The 18,412-nt window shown below is 42.5% G+C and overlaps 3 protein-coding genes across 3 annotated transcripts; 1 reads left to right on the top strand and 2 right to left on the bottom strand.

Moving 5' to 3' along the window:
- Nucleotides 1-330: 330 nt before the first annotated feature.
- Nucleotides 331-4,181, bottom strand: LOC119230138 (heme transporter hrg1-A-like). The gene is made up of 3 exons (XM_037491161.2): nucleotides 3,736-4,181; nucleotides 2,260-2,427; nucleotides 331-1,506 (listed from the first exon to the last, which is right to left on the bottom strand). The coding sequence occupies exons 1-3, from the start codon at nucleotides 3,863-3,865 to the stop codon at nucleotides 1,370-1,372; spliced, it is 435 nt and encodes a 144-aa protein (XP_037347058.2). The 5' UTR covers nucleotides 3,866-4,181; the 3' UTR covers nucleotides 331-1,369.
- A 2,212-nt stretch (nucleotides 4,182-6,393) lies between these two features.
- On the top strand, nucleotides 6,394-11,397 carry phf13 (PHD finger protein 13). Its single transcript, XM_037448130.2, has 5 exons — nucleotides 6,394-6,814; nucleotides 7,670-7,771; nucleotides 8,419-8,574; nucleotides 8,664-9,087; nucleotides 9,181-11,397. Exons 1-5 carry the CDS (start codon nucleotides 6,770-6,772, stop codon nucleotides 9,411-9,413), a joined length of 960 nt encoding a protein of 319 aa, XP_037304027.2. The 5' UTR covers nucleotides 6,394-6,769; the 3' UTR covers nucleotides 9,414-11,397.
- Nucleotides 11,398-11,484: 87 nt separating this feature from the next.
- Nucleotides 11,485-17,833, bottom strand: dnajc11b (DnaJ (Hsp40) homolog, subfamily C, member 11b). Its single transcript, XM_037448235.2, has 16 exons — nucleotides 17,708-17,833; nucleotides 16,841-16,970; nucleotides 16,583-16,656; nucleotides 16,374-16,475; nucleotides 16,047-16,175; nucleotides 15,813-15,935; nucleotides 15,644-15,717; nucleotides 15,354-15,543; nucleotides 15,087-15,172; nucleotides 14,620-14,736; nucleotides 14,372-14,527; nucleotides 14,161-14,230; nucleotides 13,928-13,985; nucleotides 13,649-13,791; nucleotides 13,426-13,555; nucleotides 11,485-13,307 (listed from the first exon to the last, which is right to left on the bottom strand). The coding sequence occupies exons 1-16, from the start codon at nucleotides 17,831-17,833 to the stop codon at nucleotides 13,282-13,284; spliced, it is 1,734 nt and encodes a 577-aa protein (XP_037304132.1). The 3' UTR covers nucleotides 11,485-13,281.
- Between the last annotated feature and the right edge of the window lie 579 nt (nucleotides 17,834-18,412).

Below are 18,412 nucleotides of genomic sequence, written 5' to 3'. Positions count from 1 at the left end.
ATAAAAATGTGAATGGATGGAATAATTGCCTGACTTCAAAGCGCAGCTTATTGACCTGCATTCACTGTTGAGATTTCAATGCTGTGGGGTGTTTTTCTTTTTCCAGTGTGGCTTGGGTGGGTGAGGAAAGTGGTTTGTTCCTCTCATGGTGCAAATCCCACTCGTATGCCCAGCACGCATACCTGACTTCTGACCTGTGGTTGCTAGGAAGAAGTGTGCAGCACCTTCACTCTGCCCTAGTGACACTTTCTCGTGCTACATAAAATAACAATAAATGAAATTCCTTAGAAACTAAATGTTTTGGAGGAACAGAAACTGTTGCACAAGGGATGACTACAAAAAACATTTTACTAACATGACTCAGGAACACACGAACGCGACGCCTTGCATTGATTCATTCTTCATTGGTACAGAGATATAAGAAAATGAAGCAAAATAATCTCATACAACTGAAATATAAGTGGCATTGATAATACGGATGAGGACTAAATAATGTAAAGCAACATACATGCACCCCGGCGGTGTCACTGATGTCACAAATTAAAGCCATCAATGAGCCCCCTGTTCACACTTACACTCATGTTTCTCACACTGATCAAAAATAACACAAAAATTATTCTTTACGTTAAAAACGCCCCTTCATGGTTCACAGACACGACAAACCAGAACATGTGGTGCGTGTTACATGAAAGCAACCATGGCCATGCGGCAGAATTTTGGTTGACCTGCCCTGTGCGAGACCCCGACACACTCTGTTAAAGAGGTTCTTGGATAGAGTGTACATCACGTTTTCACCATTTGCAGTGATGCTCTTCGATATGCCGATTCCATCCATTTGACCGCCGTTTGTGGAACATTTTATCATTCATTGAACAATAAGTGTTTTTTAAATAATACCAAGAAGCCGGGACATGAAATACAAATCCCGTACTGTAGCATGCGGTCAACTGTTGGAAGGACAGTGCCCTCTAGGGGCTACAGCATGAAACTGCTATTGACAATTACCACCGAACAGCCTATATTCCCTTCACTGAATCATGAAAAACATGGGCATATTTTGGATCTATTTTGTTATGAAGAAACTGTACAAAGACATGGCTCAACAGGTGGCTGAGGAAAGGAAAATGGATTCGTTGGCAATAAAAAAAATAGCGCAAACATTCTAAAAAAAAAAAGTATGAGGAGGTTTGGGCCAAGACGGCAAGGGAGTAACCACAGACAGGGTTCCACCAGCAACACAAAGTAATCCAAACCTTCCCCCGATTCCTCTTGAAATGTCCTTCAAAGCCTTTGGACTCTCGTGCTGGGAAGGCAGCACAGCGAGCGTCCTCCAAAGTCTGTGTAGTCACGGCGGGACGTTAGGGTGCCCTTAGAAGTCACTGAGGATGCTGATGTCGGCAAACTCTTTGCGGTAGCGGTGAGCGGACAGGGAGAGCAGGAAGGACCACTTTAGGGTCATGAAGCTCCACACGCAGGACAGGTAGAGACTCTGAGGGTCACGCAGGGCTGTGGGACGGAGAGACAGCGGCCATTAATCTGTTGCTGTAATAAATTTCACTCTTCTGTGAAGGCTTGTCACAGGATGTTGGAAACGGTCTCAAATGGAAACAGAAAGAAAATTTGAGCAGGAACAAAATCTGATTATAAACACGGTAGAATAAAGAAATAATTTCATAAAGAGAAGGTAGTTTAGTATTGACACGTGCAGACACTGGGAGTAAGTCAGTCAAAAAAACAACTTCATATCACAAATTGAATGTAAGCAGAACGATTTACACCTGATTTTGGAATAATACACATTATATAATAATTTATCAAAGGATAAAGAGCCAAATCTTTCTCTAAGGTCCTTTTTTTTTGCAGTTTATTAAAGTGGCTCAAACTGAAAAACTGAACGAAGAAAGTATAAAAATAGTTGACTGAAAATACACTGAAAGCCGCAATTAGTTTAAAAGGGATGATCCTTTCTGACGGTCTCTCAACTGGAGTAAATTGCTCAGACAATTTCCCATATGGCATTCTTGGAGATGTAGAAAATCCGTACGTAAAGTAAAGCTATAAAGATTTAGGTGGAGGTAGAGTGGAGACACTCTGGAGGTAGAGTGGAGACTGGGGGTCAATCCATCAATCAATCAATCATCTTTTCATTTCTTTGTTTATTGTCATTATTTGTATTATCTTGACTGATCTGTGTTTAGCGAGCCACTTATTTACTTTACAGTTGCATGTTGTTTGTCTGGGCGACGTAGACAAACTCACACTGCTTGTTGCCGATGGCGATAGACAGGAAACTGATGAAGGCCACGACTGCTAACAGAGAGAAGAAGACCCCGATAAAGAAGAAGAATTTGAGGCCCCTCAGCCAGGTCCTCCAGTGGTCCTGCTTGTACATGACGTGAGTGATCAGGGTCCAAAGTGCCAGTACACCTGGGGGGGAAAACACAGAGGAGAGGTGAGCTTGAATTGCAGCTGAAGACGAATAATAGGCAGGTGTGTATATCATAAAAACCAATAATGATTTTAACGACAGCATTCTCAGCAGATGTTAACTGCTCATTTGAAACAGACGTCAACCTGGGGTTGAAAGGTCATGAACGGGTGCTGGTGGATCAGGAGTGAGGGAGCATGTTTCAGAACATCATGACTAAGCATGTTGCAAGTTGCTGAGTTGATGAATCAAACTTCTTTCTTTATGTTCCCCTTTTGCTTTCAAAGCCACAATGATGTGAATCCCTGCTACAAAAAAAGTGAAATGATGGGCGTGTCACTGCATCATGTGATTTATTGCGGAAAATATTGTTATGTTGGCTTATCATTAAAGCAGGCCAGGAGAAGGCTGCAGCTATAGTTCCCATTTGGAAATTGAAAATGCTTATTGAGTCAGTCCACTTCTCATTTACCAGTAGTGTTTCATTTAGGGAATGAGGTTAAATTAATGTATGCCACTAATGTTTTTGTCAGAGAGGATGAAGATAATGCTACACTTGTTCTTGGATCAAATAAGTTGGTTTTATACAGCAACATGTGTTACGTCACAGTTATTCCTGTGAACAGATGAGTTCAGAGGTTACAGATACGGACTTTGGAACCTCAAAATCAGCTCAAAGGGCATAGAATAAAAATTAACCCACTACAAGTAGCATTGTGCATGAACCTAACCCGTATTTTTTGATTGAATGGGATCAGATATAATCGCAAACTTCCGCCCAATTTCCTGTGCACATGCAATCAAAATGTCACATTAGAACCACAATTTACTAGACTCAAGAGTATCCTATTATTGTCGAACAATTTAATTGCCAAATATTTGCCTCCAACTGCAATTATATAGCTTCTATTTATTAAAGCACAGTCCAAAAGTTGACTTGCAAAAGACAGTTATAAATACATTATTGTGTATTACAACACATTTTATTTTAATATGACCCGTAAGAACTGGCACTGATGTTGTAAAATGGGGCCCATGTTAAATTAGCCTATATTTGTGCTAATTTACACACACACCAACACACACACACACACACACACACACACACACACACACACACACACACACACACTTTGACTTTTTGTGTGACATCTCTGCCCTTCAAAAAACCCTTTTCACTGCGGACGAGCTTCAGGCTCATTTTACAATTATTGACCCGACTTGGTATTTAAAACAACATCCGCAACAAAAACATGCACATTTAAAAAGAGCCAAAGTCCGGTGACAGACAAACACGCCGTGTTTACCTGACAGTCCTCCCATGGCAGCAGTCCACGGCTGTTCGTACACGATGTTCCACACCAGGAAAGCAGAAAAGCCCACGAGCACGCCGAACGAGGCATAGCCGATACTGACGTAGGTTTTATTGACAGACATGTTCACAGTAACATAAACACCGCGGCGCGGAGGAAGCGCCCCGACACACAAGCTCAGCTACAAGAGGCACAAGCGCGTGCGTGTGTCCGTGCGTGACTGTCAGAGAGAGCAGCGGGTCGTTGTGAAAAAAAAACCCGCATCCGGTCAGCAGCTGTTGGACAACTGCCGACTAACGATTGTTTCCACGCGCGCACGCGTGAACGCGGCGAGTGTGGAACGTGACAAGGCGTTTCTAATGCGAATAGTTGCGTTTTTTTTTCCCTACCCGGGTGCAAAACAGAAAGACTTCGTTTGGACTTACGTCATGTGATAATAAACCAAAGAGTGCGCTCGGTCCAGTATACCTGACCGGGAGGACACAGCGCCCCCTGCTGGAGCAGAAACTGCTCCCGTCGACGTGTTCGGGATTCAATCTCTTGGGTTTCTTTTAAAACGTTGTCTTTACACCTCTGACTTAAAACCTGCATATGTAGGAATGTGATATGCAGTGGTTTAAATTCCCTTTGTCATAAACTGGGCTTACACATTTGATGACGGTGACAAATTAAACAGACGGGCCAAAAACGTACTGTTTAATGTTTTATACTGTATGGGTTATAGCATTAAATTGTATGAATTTAGTAAATTCATCAAATTTAACTGAAGAATTCCATAGAATTGGAAATTATATGTAATATTTCAGCCAAAAATTCACATGTTCAAAGTTTCTTGTTGCCATTTATAATAAGCAAAATCCCCAGTCCTTCAATTAACTGTAAATATACAACATATTCCTTTTTTATGCTAATTACTTATCTTGACGTGTGATCGAAAATGGAATTAAGTTATTTAACATTTAAAATAATTGAAATACTAAAGAAATTTAAGTATTGCTTAAGTGAACAAGTTGAAAGGAGTTGAGATGTTAAGTTAAAGTAATAGATTTAAATATTTACTTTCTGTTGAAAAGTAACTTAAATTTAAAAGTTTGTTGGTGTTGTGAACTGTTATGAACAGTGGAGGTTGTGGGGCTTAGAAGAGCTGAATATAGACCTGAAATGTTTTGATGTGTAAGGAAAGTAACTAGTTAAAACAAAAAATGCGTATTGTGTAAAAATCCTTATTTTTGGATTCTTGGAAAACGTTTGACCTGTAAAAAAAATGCAGGATGACTACCATTTATTGTGTGTTGGTAGTCTCAACAATTGAACCTGTGACCTGCTTCTTATTTAATTAAAAAGTTGATGGAACTTGCAATTTGTTGGTAAAAATATAAACCAAAATAATCAACAGCAACAATTTAAATAATCAACCACGTATGTTTTTGAGGTAAATATATGAATATTCCCATAATACAGCTTCTTACATGGGTAGTTTTCTTTGTCTATGATACTAACTGCCGGACAAACTAAACACAAGCTCGGCCTCTGGGAAATTCAGGTAGAATCGTTTTCCTAATTTCTGACAATTTTAAACAAATTACATTATTATCTGTTACACAAACACATCCCATCACTGTGTGCTATCATCACAATCAAGAGTGGTTCCTCTTCAGTTGCAGGACTCCGTCCCAGAAGAACAGGCAGGTGCACTCTGTGAAGCTCCTGAACCTGATGTATTTCACATTGACCAGCCTGTGGCTGCGAGGCTCCTTGGGGTCGTACACCAACCCGCCCCAGCAGCGCCCCGAGCCATCGAGCATCCGGGTGGACAACCAACCCGCGGGGGCACCAGTTGACACTCAAATGTTAACAGGACACCCAAAGGGCCTCGGCTTTCATTTCCTCCTCTATCCATATCAGCTTGCCCCAGGGTAATCCTTTCTGTATCTTGAATAACAGCTGCTGTGCATTGCTCCTCCCAGGTTTTTTACCAGAAGCACAGTCCACGAATTTCACATTCTCTGTGAGGCCTACTTTTGTTAGCGGAGGCTTCTGGTCATCTGGAAAATGCATGAAGCTTCTGTGAGCTTGGCCAAAAGGACTCGTTGTCAGAAAGAATTGGTGGGTCATCATCAGCCATATAATAAATGAAAATATAATATTCAAAATTATAAAAGTGTATCCCTCAAGAGTCTGGCTATTCTCACAGCACAGCATCTTTTTTTTCATCCATTTAAAAAAAACATTATTTCATGCTTGTGATGTTAAAACAACCCTAACTAATTTGAAGAAACATTCTACATGAGTCTTGAAGGGAATATAAATGTATGCATGTCAATTCCATGTAAATGTAAATCTGCATTTTGAATTGGTCTGAGGAATTGAAGAATTAAATGATCCTTTAGAGTTTAAGGTATAAGATAAACAAACAATGAAATTAGAATTTTTCTGAGCCTATGAGAAGTTATAGTCATAGCCCTCCACTGCATTGTTTTGTGTCGTTTATTCCTTCACTTTTGAAAACACGGCTCTCACTGTGCATAAAAATCTAGGCTGTGTGGAGTTTAAAGTTTTCTTCTTCTACCAATTTGACGACCTCCAGACCAGCAGGTGGCGCAACGCAACCATGAGCGGGTTTGCTAAACACCAATAAACACCAGAGAAGACGATGAGGGGGGGCAGGCAGATACCTGATGACAGCCAAGTGAACCTCTCCACTAGCAGCCCGTGTCCTGAATCAACACACCGGTGTAAATACTATCGTAACGTTTACTATTTGCGGGAGGCACGTTTTTTTTTTGTTGCAACTTTGAGACTATCAGTCGATCGGTAAAGTAGGTCGACGTCGTCTTCGGTACTGGTGCCAAACTGAGTGAGCACTGTTGCTTCGAATTTTAGCATAAGTAACGTTGACGACGTTAGCTATAAATGTGAGGTATGTAGCAAGCAAAAGCTAGGTAACCTCTGTTTACGGTCGATTAGCCCGTCGCTCTAGTCTGTCACGTTACTGACAAAACACCAGGTGGCCAGGCACTTGGCGAAGATGGGTGACATAGACCCATCGTCATCCCATCCATATCAGTCCGAGGTAAGTTTTGTGTCTAACTGTTTTGCACTCTGTAGCATTCACGTTAGTTTGCAGACATGGCTAACGACGTTAGCAAACGTCAACTTGATCGAGGCTGTCACCACACGGTGTAGCAGCTGCTGGTTAGCGTTAGCTTGCCGCGCTAATGTTCTAATGGTGTTAGCTCCCGGCGTGCACAACAACGTTGATTAAGTTGCACACAATCAGTTGAGCTGAGTTCAAGCTGACAATTTTAACCCCTGAAATCTCCGTGTCAGAATGACACATTGTGGTCACTTTAGGTGCTACTTTGTGAGCGTGTTGACGCTGAAGCTAACGTTAGCTCGACGTTTCATCGTAAAGAAAACATTCCATCACCATCGCGAGGCAGGCTAACATTAACGTGGGCTTATTCAGCATCGTATTGACGCCATCTGCATTCGTCGCCAGTGAACCGATCGCTGCCACTGACACGTTAATCACTCCAGCGGACTCCTCTCTTCATGGACACCGGGCATATGTTTTGTTTGCTTTCGCTTGTTAAACTTACTGCCAATACTGACCACAAGCTAGCTTCTTAGCATTAGTTAACGTTACTGTTTGCTGTCAATTGTTGGCCAAGCTAGCTGGCGCTCATGTTAGCTGTCGCGTTAACTTGTTCTGTCGATACGGTCAGAATTAACTGTTCAGACGAAAAAGGAAACGCGTCCGTGCGGTTATTACACTTTAAGTGTGTTAAAGTTGTGGTTAAATGTCCGTTAGCTGGTCGTTAGTCACGTTGGTGTGTCGATCGATTGTCGTCCATATCAACGCCGCGTCGGCTGGTTGTTTGTGTTTGGATCAAGCGGCTAATGTTGATTGATGTGACTGTTTCAGGGGTTTAGTCCGCCATACGGGAGGAGGAGGACGGTGGAGGATTTTAACAAGTTTTGCACCTTCGTCTTGGCTTATGCCGGTTACATCCCGTACCCCCAAGAGGTGAGTAGATGAGGCAGTTGGTGCCCGATGCTAAATAAAGCCACTTATTTTTAAGTCATATATTGTATGGTTAACTCACCCGAAGCAAAACAAAAGTGATTGTAATCATGAATGTAATGATTTTATTTAATAAAACATATCTAAATTATTGAATATGTATCGAATACCAATGACAACATTTATAAATTATTAAGGTTAAGTTTCTCTTCACAAACGTCAAATAAACCGCTGGGAAAAATACCCTTGTAAAGCAGAAGCAACTAAACCAAATAAATACATGTGCAGTGGATAAAAACATTGTAAAATTCACAAAATTAAGACTAGAAAAGCACTATATATGTAGTCCATTATACATATATTCATAACATCAGCCATGCTACAATGTTACACAATAGAAATAAAGCTCTCTGAAGTTCTTGAGAACACAATGACACTTTCAATCATTACCAATTTAAATTGCAACCAAGCCTAGTAACTTATAGTTAAAGATGCAACTTGCACACATACGCACCTAAACTCGTACAGTACATCATCATAATGAGCACAAATTTGTTTAATGCACACCGTTGATTGGTAATCAGAACTTATTGTTGGCTGGATTTATTTTCAGCTCTGGAAGTTTGAACTTCTCCCATTGATTCTTTCAGGACTCATCACTGCGCAGTAGTTCCAGTCCTCCCAACAGTACAGGTAGCACAGCAGACAGTGATGGCTGGACCCCGGGACCCTCAACATCCTCCAAGGCACCCCAGGACGTGAGCAGGAAACGTCTACTTCCAGGATCCAGCCACAGCAAGAAAGATGTGAGTTGAGTTGTTGTGACAACATTAGCTATTTACATATGTTCCTCTTGTATCCATCTTAACCTATACGCCCTTTTTCTCCCTTGAAGCAAACAATCACCACCCTGCACCCAGATGACCGCAGGAAAGCTGATAAGTTGAAGAAGAAGAAGAAAAGGAGAAAGGAGAGGGATCATGCGGCTGGTGAAGAATGTGGGATTCAGCAGGCCATGCCGACAGTCCCAGAGCCGCCGTACCCCGTCTCGTTTGGGGGCCGAATGATCAAAGAAGAGCCTGAAGATGATGTCAGCATTCCTCTTCACCCCAAGATTCTGCCCAGCCCGGCCCACTGCAAGGAGGAGCCCAATGAGGAGTGTCAAAACTGGGGTGGTCAAGATCTTGAAGAAGGGGTAGTACAGGTACAGAAGGTGGAGGGCCTTTCAGGAAACCGAAAGGTGTTCCGCCAGGGAAAACAGGTGGTGTTCAGAGACGAAGATGGATCAGGAGAGGATGAGGACATCATGGTCGACTCCGGTAGGGTTTTGTTTTCATTCGTTTATTGCATCGTTCACAAGTGTGACAAAATGGCCGAGCCTAACTCGGCGCATGCCTATCATGTCTTCTCAGACGACGACTCGTGGGACCTGGTGACGTGTTTCTGCATGAAGCCATTTGCGGGCCGCGCCATGATCGAGTGTAACCAGTGTAACACCTGGATCCACCTGTCGTGCGCCAAGATCCGCAAGAGCCACGTGCCAGAGACGTATGTATGCCAGAGCTGCCGAGAGTCGCGCGGAACCCTCGATGCCCGCCGCTCTCATCGCTCTCGCATGGGCCCACGTAAGCATCTGCTCGACTGACCCTAGGCCCAACCACCAACTCTGACCCCTTCCCACTCGCTGGACAGACCGTTGAATTTGAGTCTCGCACCCTTCCGGGTCTGTACTTCACGATCAGCCATTAACGTTTTTTCTATGAACACTTTGGTGGACCTTACCCGAGCCCTTATCCCGTTTGAAAACCGTTGGTCATTTTAGATTTTCTACGGTTTGCTCCTGCTTCCCTACAGACTCTGTGCGTAAGGCAATCACTGTCGCTCTGTGGATGATATTGGCTTAGCAGCAAACGGCTGCTGTTGGGACTTGGTGACTCGTGAACACTGGAAAAATTTGAACTGCCATATATAGAGAATACCCTCACTACTGCCAACCACTATGGTGCATGATGGGATTTGTGGAAAAAAACTATTTGCACTTTTCTCACTTTTTCCCCCTTAAGAGAACCCACATGACCTTTCTGTCATAGGGACTAGTTTGTCTATCTGATTCAACGGGATTTGATTTCTCCTACAGGCTTCTTGCTACAAAGTTAACTGTTGAAATGAGAAAACAAAATAACCCATGTGTTAGTTGCTTCAGATGGTGCTATAGTATTAGGCTGAGGTATAATCCAATAGAGCAAAGGGGGGGTAAAGGACTGGAGTCTGTATCCAGTTGATATGTTTGTTGTCCTGTTTTGTTATTTAAGGCATTGTGAAAGAATATATTTGAGGCTGTCTCCTTCCCTTCTACTCGCAGACTGTCTTCCTGCCTTGGCTACTACGCTGAACTCAAAATGTTTCCACACATAAGCTTTCCCACAATATGCTTTTCAAATTGTGTAAACAGTGTTCCTATTTCACAAAAAAAACCTTTTTTTTCTGAATTAAAAGTTAATTCACAGATATAAAAAAAAAAAGCCAGATGACCGTTTACAGTAAAGGTGTTGTCTTTTTTTCTGTGTTCGGTGTTTTTGTTACATTTTTTCCATACATAGTTTTATTTTCAAGTAACCCCTGCTTTCAACTGCTCATGCTCATTACAACGTTTTCAGAGAAGTATATTTATAGAAGGGAACTCTATGACTGTCCTGTTTAAGTATTAACAGAAATATATATATATATATATATATAAACTGGAAAATTGTGTGTGGAAAGAATCACTCAAAAGCCCAGTTAAATTTGCGCATGCGAGTGTGTTGGTTTGAATGGTCGATAATGTGTGAGGGTGTTAGCGATGCATCTGCTGCTGTGGCCCAAGGAAGCCTGATGCTTTTTGCTCCTCAAAATTGATATTTACACAGCACCATCAGTGGTTTTGCTTTGTCTTCAAAGGGTCAGAACAGAAGAACATTACTCATTCTGTTATCACTGCTCACTAATGCTTTCAGTATTCAGTCACTTCCAAATTCAGCAGGTTGATGAAAAAGTTTTGTTTTTGTTAGTACTTGCTGGAAAATGGATTTTAAGCTTTTGTTATTCATGTGCCATCTGCTGTTGTTTCTGATTATATAAAAGCCATACTGTAGTGACAGATTTTAGACTCTGAACCTTTTTATATTGGTCCAGGATGGGAGTTTCAATGACCTGACTGGGATGAACACTTGTTTTATAAAAAAAAAACATAACAATTTAAAGAGTTCAAAGTGGTCAAGCTCATCTCTGCTCTTGTCTTCTGGGTTTTATATATGTTGGTTAACTACTTTGTACCCAGCAATTGCCAGATCTTAAAGAACATCAGGTTGTGATGTTTTTAAGACGTTTCAAGACCTAAAATTATTTGCTGTTGCTCAGGACGTTCAGGACGCGATGAGAGCCTGAGGAGACGTCTTCAGGCACAAATGTGTAATTTTAGTCTGCGTCTTTAAGACATCAGTTTGATAAATGTTACCGTTGCTTATTGTGATACAGCTAGTCAATTCTGATCTTGGGTTATCCTGTCCCCCTTTTGAGAAAGCGTTGTCTGTACTGTAATGCAAACTGTTTCTGTGAAACTATTGTAAACTATTGTAAATAAAGAGTTACCATTTTAACTTGACTCTTGTTTTTTTTTTTTTTCTTATTTCTAAAACTTCTGATCCATCTGCCAATGTCTTGAAATCAAACAAGAACCGGATATTTTATTATTTATTGTACTCTTTACAAGACAAATAATTTTCAACCAGACGGTCATTTTACATACTGATGAGGGTTGGTTTTGGACAAGGGGCTGGAGTGTGACAGCAGCAGTCTTTCTGCTGGTCTCGAGGTGGCACTACAGCAGAGGGGACAACATCATTTCCTGCACACTTGAAACAAATGAGAGAAGTCAAATACTACAAACGGAATCGGTGTGAAATGGCTGCTGTAACAGTGGCCCCAACAAAAGATCTTTATGGATCTCACAGTATCTCACGTCTCCAGTGATGGCCATCCTTCAATCTCAATTCTTCTTGCTTTTATTTGTAAGCCTACCGAGACCTTGCAGATCCATCATCCTAATGGAGAAGTCCCCAAAATGAGTCAATGAAAAGGCATCTTATGGGAACTTTGAGTTCAGTAAAAGTGTAGAACTTAAATCCAATGCTTCAGCACAATTTCCACAAAAACTAGCCTCTGTGAAAAATATTACCTTTTTTTATTTCATAACATACTGTTTTAGTGTGACAGTGGTATTTCCCAACAGGGACTACCAACCGGATTAATTCACCAATCCGCACAGTTGGTACTAATCAGGGATTATAATCTAATTTGTAATATGCATGTGATATTAACAACTTTCAGATGTCCTCATGTCAACCTTGATCAGTTGCTGTATCACCTAAAACAAGAGACAAGCATGGCTTTATCAGATTATTCCTTATATTGTTTTTAAAGGGACTGAAAACATAAAATAAAAATACATGGAACCAATCTGGTGTAAAACATGAACAAAGTCTGATATAAAATGTGCCCAGTCGCTGGATGTTATCTGGCACAGTGACTGTTTCAGAGAGAAGGGGTTGACCTATGACCTTTTACTGATCACATAATAACGCCCATTTTTGCTTGTTTATAAAATCTGCATACTAGTAACAAACTGACTTTCACTTATTCCGAAATCAACTGCACTACTGAGACACAATCCAATTTAAATGGACATTCTCCTTTTTAGTTCGAGTCTAGCCTGCATTATTAAAACTAATGAAGAATTCAAGCCTGTCCTTTCCGAACACAGTAATCACAGCTTCTTTGTCACTTTCCTTTAAAATCCCTCCAACTTCCATCTCCCAACCCTCAAATATATGTATGTTTTGAGCACCACTTTGCACCTGAGCAGCACCTGTCACTAATAGGCAGAATACACTAGGTAGCCATTTCAACAAACAAAAACAGGGGTTACATTATCAATCCTCTGAAGGTCCAGCCTCAGGGTCACTGAGATCCTGCAGAGTGGTGCCTCGAAACATTTACACAAGTTATTAAAGTGGCATAACATATTTTAGTTAAACTTGGGGTAAAACGACGATGACAGTCCATTCATTTCTATATACTTGATGCAGATGTCAAGGAACATCTTTAAATGTATGTGCACTTTTAGCTCATCGCTGATAGGAATGGTCTCCACGTCTGCCGTGGCAATCGGTCCCTCTGTGTAGTGCATTTATGAAACTGCTCGGTGCCAGTTTCTGATTCACACTGGAAGGCAGGTATTAACACAAAGGATTACACCTTGTAGGAGCGCCGTGCCGGCTCCTCTGTTCTGATGAACCTAGGAGACGGACAGCAGGAGAGAGAGGATCGGATGGTCGATAAAGACTCACTAAAACCACGACAGAGGAGGACCAGAGGAGGGAGATGGGCCGTTTGTTGATGGGTCTCCTTTCTGGGGTGGATGTCTTTACGCAAAAAAAATCCCCTCCGATGCTGCAACAGTTGGGGGGGGGGGGCTCCTAGGACTCTGACTCAATTCTGTGAGCTGAAAAGACAAAAATAAAAAAAAAGAATTTGAACATGGCTACATGCATATACTGTAGTAGTGTGCGAGTAGGTGATGATAATATGGGGTTGTCAGGGTAAAGGTGCTGCATACTAACATTGCTTGGGTAACCGTAGCGACTCTGTGTCTGCAGAGATGACCTGGTGCATGGCACCCCTGAACTGGTACAGTAATTTCAGACTCTTCTCCTCTCCTACACAGGGGTCGTAGAAGCCTGGCAACCCTGCCTGCACACATGTACACACATCAGTGATTGTCGATAGGACGAAATGATTTGTAGGCAATCACACACACACACACACACACACACACACACACACCTTGGAGGCCTCGGTGAGAATTAGTTTGGAGTCCTTGACCAGACATTGCAGAGGCACAGTGACGTCAATGACCTTTGCTTTCTCCTGCTTCAGACTGGTGTCTGACACAAACTTTCCATACCAGGCATTCAGGATGATCAGACCTGGACGGTAACATACACAGTAAGGGTTCAAAGTCATTTTCTTGTGTACGCTGCACAGTTTACCAGCAAACTAGCAGAAGGTTCTCAGTTCTCACCCTGGTGTAGCGACTGAGTGCATGTGTGTATGTTTCCTCACCCATCTTGGATTCTTCCCCTTCTATGATTCTCCTCACAGACTCCTGCATCAGCAGAACCTACAGAGCCAAGGGAGAAAAGGGAGGAGGGGGAGGAGAATAAAATACAATAATATAGGAGAGAGATTTCCAGACAAGAAGAGAGCAGAACCTAGAACCAATAATCAATCAACCCTCCTCGCCCCCAAAAACCCACAGCAGATAAGAGTTTGTTTGGATATGACAGAATACCCACAGCGGACTCTGCCTCGTGCTTCTTCTTGGCGATGTCTGCAGAGGAGCTTTTCCTGTGTAGCTCCAACTCTCTGAGAAGCGCAAAGCAGACATCAACAATCACCTACTGGGATCCACTGTGGAACACCCATAATCAAAATGGTGCATCCCTATGCCCACTACGGTGTGTTATTTTTGAAATTGCAAAACTTAAGTAAAGGAGTTGCACTGACTGCTCTTTCTGTGCTTGTGTATATGGGATGATGATGAGTCTGTGTATGGCCAGATAGACCAGCAGGGGCCCCACAGTGGCGTAGAAAACAGCACTGGGCAGCAGCTGATCCGTGAGATGGACTGGAAAAAGGTACGTCTGACTGGCACGCGCTAACCTGCGCGGGGACAGCAGCACAAATGTACACACACAATGCAGGCAGATAAGAACCCATGAGAGAATGAGATCATATTTTGGGTTGACCAGTACTTGATCTTGAGTGTGACTCCCTGAGGGACCCCAATGCTGACAGTGGCTGACAGGACACTGTGTCGGCTGATCTTCCTCTCTGCTCCATATTCCACAACAGTTCCAAACCAGCCTGTCCTGGAAATGAAAGACCACAAAAATGAACACGAGAGTGAGGCAGCTACTGGAGCCAGTGAGAGTTAAAGATATACAGCTACGGCAGCCTGAGATCAAAAATGTTTTGGCTTCAAATATGTATAGCACTTTTTTTTTATCTCCGACAGATCTTTTAATGCTGCAGATGACCTGTTAACCCCTGTTATTTTCCTCATTTTACTCTGTAAAGCTTTTATTTATTGAATATGTACTCTTTAAATCAGTTAAAATAGTTATTTGTAGCATTTGAAGTAAACCCCCAGCTACGTTCATGAAGCACACACTTTCGGTAAGTTTGTAAACAAGATAAACGAACGAATAGACGAACATACTTTATAGAGCCCTTCACTTTGGTCTGGTCCTCGTCCTGGAACTTGTACTGGTAGCTCATCATCAGGTAAGAATGAGCCACACCCAGCTGAAGAGGAGGGATTGGGACACAATCAGAATAAAAAAAATGAAATTAGGGCAAAAAAAATCAGGGTGAATATGTGAAACAGTACCAACTGTATTCATCGATTTGACAGCACGTAGCTGTGTCCTGCATATGCTTGGCTATCTACAGTGTAAATACGTCTGAGTCTCATCGTCGTATGTACCTGCAGAGCAAGAGTAAAATGGCTGCTCTTTGTGTCTCGGACCAGGCTGGTGGTCATGGCGCTGTTGGGCCCCCAACGCCACTGCAGATAACCCATGGTGTTCTGGTCCAGGTGGCGTGCTGTCATCAGGGAACAGCTCGGCCTTAAACCTCGAGGAGAGAACTGCAAACCGCACTGAGCTGTCAAGAAACTGGACGGAGAGGAGATGAAAGAGAGGACATTGGAGAGACAGACACTGGTGCTCCAATGTCAATAAAGTAGGTATTTTATATCAAACAGTGAGACCTTACCACCGTGGAGTGAGGTTGCGAAACACCTTTAACCCAATGAGAGGTCCGAGTATGTCTCCTGCACCCAACTCCACCTACAGAGGCAAACGCACAGAAACACGCGATTGCTTGTGTGACAATCACTTCTGCATTGTCCCATCCTGACATGTTGTAGTTTGTGTGTGTGTACCTCTCCCCAGCCCTTGGCTGAAGTGACCCTTCGCACGGTCATGTTAATGTTGCCCCCTCCGTTCCCGTTGTGTGTAGAGAGCGAACCAGAGAGCACTGCTGTGTCAGAGTTTGTCAAAGGAGCCTGAAGGAGGACGGGGCAGTTACGCCAGATTAAAACGAGACAATCCCACAGTGGCTGAGGTAAGTAGCTGTGTGGAAGTCAAAGCCCACGGAAGGGTGTGTTTTGTTGTACCTCTATCGACTGGGAAATGTGCATCTTGTTGATTTCAATGTGAGGAAATCCCCCACCCGGAATCTCTTCGAAGTCCTCATCATAGCGGTCAAACAGGTCTGTTGCATCTACGCCGACGCTTATTGTTCCCTGACAATCAAGAGAAGGAGGGAGAGAGACTGACAGAATTAATTAACAGAGAGAAGGACGCAATACAATGAATGTGGAAACCATTTAAATTCAACATGAATTCATGTATACAAAGTATTTAGAACTATCTGAGTACAAGTGGCAGCCAACACAACAAATGTTGACAGATGAATGCAGTCTAGTTGTGGCTGAGTAAACCTTGGGGTTAGTTCTTTGCTGCAGTCTCCTCTCTTCTCTTTCTCTCTGCAGCCTTTCGTATTCCTCTCTAATTTCCGCTGGAGTTCTCTTTCTCTCCACCACCTGCACAGCATCGTCACCATAAGGAAATGGTAATGAAGATTTGTTAATGTTAAGTATACATTTTACAGCAGCAAAAACACAAAATGTTTGTTAGACTCCACAATTACCTCCCAACCTTCCACCTCCAACCCTTTCTTCCCAAAGATGTCGTAGATGGATCTGGAGTGAGCATCACTCAGCACTGAAGGAAAGAACAGCATTACAGCAAAGTTTACAAAAGGGGTTTTGTGTTTCTGCCTGGAATTTCTGTGCTTTCAAATTATATTTTGTCTGTTTCCATGCTGTTTGTTTAATTTCCTCCAGAGATAAATGCTTTGTGTTCAAAAATCTCCATTAGGGCACATCTGCAGGCCAAGTATCCTCACCTTCATACGCTTGGTGCACCTGGTTGAAAAGCTGTTCAGCCTGGCTTTTCAGCTCCGGGTCGCGATGTTTGTCAGGATGGTAGAGCATACACAGCCTGCGATATGAAGCCTTTAGCTCTTCCAATGTAGCCTGTGACAAGAGAGCGGGAGTGAGTAAGTTTCAGAACAATTATTTGTGTCACTGATTAATCTGGCAAGTATCAATTACTGATGACCGTTTGGTCTGTAAATTGCCAGAGAGGTTTAGGTCAAATCATATTGATGGTTTCAGTTCAATTTGCTATCACATTAAAGTAGGACATTTTTACATTTGAAAGGCTGGAACCAGCAATTTAATTGCAATTTTTCTTGAAAAACTCAATTGATTTAATCAATAAGCAATTCCAGTTCCACTAATGGGTGCTGACACAAAACTGATGCATCTATTTTTTAAGGATATAGAAAAACGGCTACAGTCTACTGACATTAAACACAAAGTTGAAAGTATAACAGTGTAATTCCTGGTGGGCTGTGGTGTCTGACATCATCCAGGTGAAGGTCCAAGCATTAGTCCTTGGCAGGCCTCCCAATCTTATTGAGAACTGAGGTTTGAGACGGTGTTCATCGGACAACACATAACTTTTGCAAACACACAAACACCGCCTGCATTCGAGTAAAGTAAATGATGAAAAAACGCAGCCTTTAATGCCTCTGCTGAATTGACCCACTCTCAACCTCCACCGGTGATGGTGCTGATGGAGAAGACCGTTATTCAACTGGAGGATGATACGCCGACTGCAGACTGGTTTCTCAACGGAAATCTACCGGACAGTCACGGCAAAAGTTGCGTCACCATTCGGTTCCAATGCACAACTCAATGAGCCATACCTCTTTCCTGACGTTGAGTAGAGAGTAGTAGTCCTGGTTATCAGACTCAAAATCATCATCTAAGGACGCCGCCATGTTTGCGTTTGGTATGGTCCCGCCCACTCCTCCAGTGATCAGGAAGCTCATTGGATGGTCAAGTTGGAAGCGGAAGTTACGCTGTCGCCCTCTGCTGGTTGTGTCTGTTTAGAGCCGGAGAGGTTTGATGCCTCCTTATAAGGAAACTGATTTTGAGTAATCTTTTAAAAGTATTGATATTATTTACAATATCAGTTCACAATTATGGTTGTGTGGTATTTGGATCAGCGGCAAAAACTTCATTACAGAAACTGAAGGTGGCACAATCCAAAGCTCTGGGACTATGCTGTGTTGGTACAGGTCTAGTGTCTGCTCCTCAGGTAGAAGTGGGAGAGATAGCGGTGCATTTGAGACACAAGCTCTTAATGTTGATACTGGGCCAATCTGTTAGGACATTCTGTAAATAAGCATCCAACCACAAAGGTGCTTCTGTCATGTGGGGAAAGTGAAAGGGCCATACATGACAACTCTGCATGTAGCGGTGGAAAAGTGGAGTGGAGAGTGGAGAGGTGATATTAAATCAGATAACATTAACTTCTACAGTACGGCTACAACACCACCGTGGCTACTTACCCTTTTTTTGTAATATATTTGTATTTTAATATTGTCTGCAGGATAGACTGCAGACTA

Source organism: Pungitius pungitius, chromosome 8 (genome assembly GCF_949316345.1).
Source record: "Pungitius pungitius chromosome 8, fPunPun2.1, whole genome shotgun sequence".
NCBI classification, from domain to species: Eukaryota; Metazoa; Chordata; class Actinopteri; order Perciformes; family Gasterosteidae; genus Pungitius; species Pungitius pungitius.
The sequence above is the reverse complement of the archived record's forward strand: the minus strand, read 5'-3'. Positions and strand labels throughout refer to the sequence as shown.